The sequence below is a fragment of the Cynoglossus semilaevis genome, chromosome 18 (genome assembly GCF_000523025.1).
Source record: "Cynoglossus semilaevis isolate Cse_v1.0 chromosome 18, Cse_v1.0, whole genome shotgun sequence".
Taxonomy (NCBI): Eukaryota; Metazoa; Chordata; class Actinopteri; order Pleuronectiformes; family Cynoglossidae; genus Cynoglossus; species Cynoglossus semilaevis.
The window spans coordinates 11,989,658-11,990,932 of NC_024324.1; the positions used below are offsets into that span (position 1 = coordinate 11,989,658).

A 1,275-nucleotide genomic window follows, 5' to 3' on the forward strand; every position below is an offset into this window, starting at 1 on the left:
GATGGATGGATGGATAGATAGATAGGTAGATGGATGGATAGATGGATGGATGGATAGATAGATAGGTAGATGGATGGATAGATAGCTAACTAGATAGATGAATAGCTAGCCAGCCAGCTAGCTAGCTAGCTGGATGGATGGATGGATAGATGGATAGATAGATAGATAAATAGATGGATAGATGGATAGATAGATGGATGGATGGATAGATAGATAGCTAGCTAGATAGATGAATAGCTAGCCAGCTAGCTGGATGGATGGATGGATGATGGATGATGGATGGATGGATAGATAGATGGATGGATGGATAGATAGATAGCTAGCTAGCTATGTGTTGATAATTAACCGATTATATTTTTTACAGTTTGAAGGCTGCTGAATATTGTGAATTTACTTAAAGTTTATGTTGTTGTTTCTGTCTCCTTTGTATTTCGCTCCGTCATCTTGAACAAAGTCACTCGCAACCTGAGCACTTATTGCTCTGTGTTACTCTGTGTTATCTGTTTTTTGCGCTTGCTTCTGCTGCAATCAATCTGTTTTTTTTGCGCTTGCTTCTGCTGCAATCACAACGCAGCAGCAGCTGTGCTGGATTACAGGGAATGGCACGTAATGTCTTTAAAACATCTTTCCCTCTGTACGCCACTGGCAGAGACGTTTATCTCTAATCTTCATATTTATTGGTGACAGGCGACGTGTCATAAACTCCATTGTTGTTACAAGGATTTTCTCTTCGCGCTGTTTCAGCCATGGCGTTCACTCCCGACAACAAATCCTCCCGTCCGGTCAGCGCTCCCGTCACGTCACCCGTGACTCCAGGGGAAGGAGCTCCTTCACCGATGCTGCCAACACTGCATCGCTCCGACCACCACGATGGCAGCACGACTAAAGGTCGCCGCTCTGGAGACAGGAAGGCCGAGTTGAAGAAGGAAACTCACAGAGGTGAACATAACAGGAGCCAGAGCCCTAGACCAGAGGCCACGCCGGAAGTGAAGGTAGTGGCAGCACTCACTAATATCGCAATGTTTTTATGTAAAATACAAGCTTCACATTGAAAGAATGTAAAAATACATTCATGTTAACCTATGGTTAAAACTAACGTGACTCAATAGCATTCTTAATTTCCCAAAGGGAACTCCTGAGGGATTAATCAAGATCTGTCTATCTATCTACCTATCTATCTACCTACCTACCTACCTATCTATCTATCTACCTATCTATCTATCTATCTATCTATATATCTATCTATCTATCTATCTATCCATCTACCTACCTACC

The 1,275-nt window shown here is 42.7% G+C and overlaps 1 protein-coding gene across 14 annotated transcripts in view; it reads left to right on the forward strand.

The window, feature by feature from the left end:
* The window catches only part of epb41a (erythrocyte membrane protein band 4.1a), a 49,818-nt gene that overhangs the window by 23,015 nt on the left and 25,528 nt on the right, over positions 1-1,275 (forward strand). For all 14 annotated transcript variants that reach the window (XM_008331843.3, XM_025065362.1, XM_008331854.3 and 11 more), the window contains exon 12: positions 745-992. In XM_008331843.3, coding sequence (XP_008330065.1) covers positions 745-992 — 248 coding nt within the window. The remainder of the gene's footprint in view (positions 1-744; positions 993-1,275) is intronic.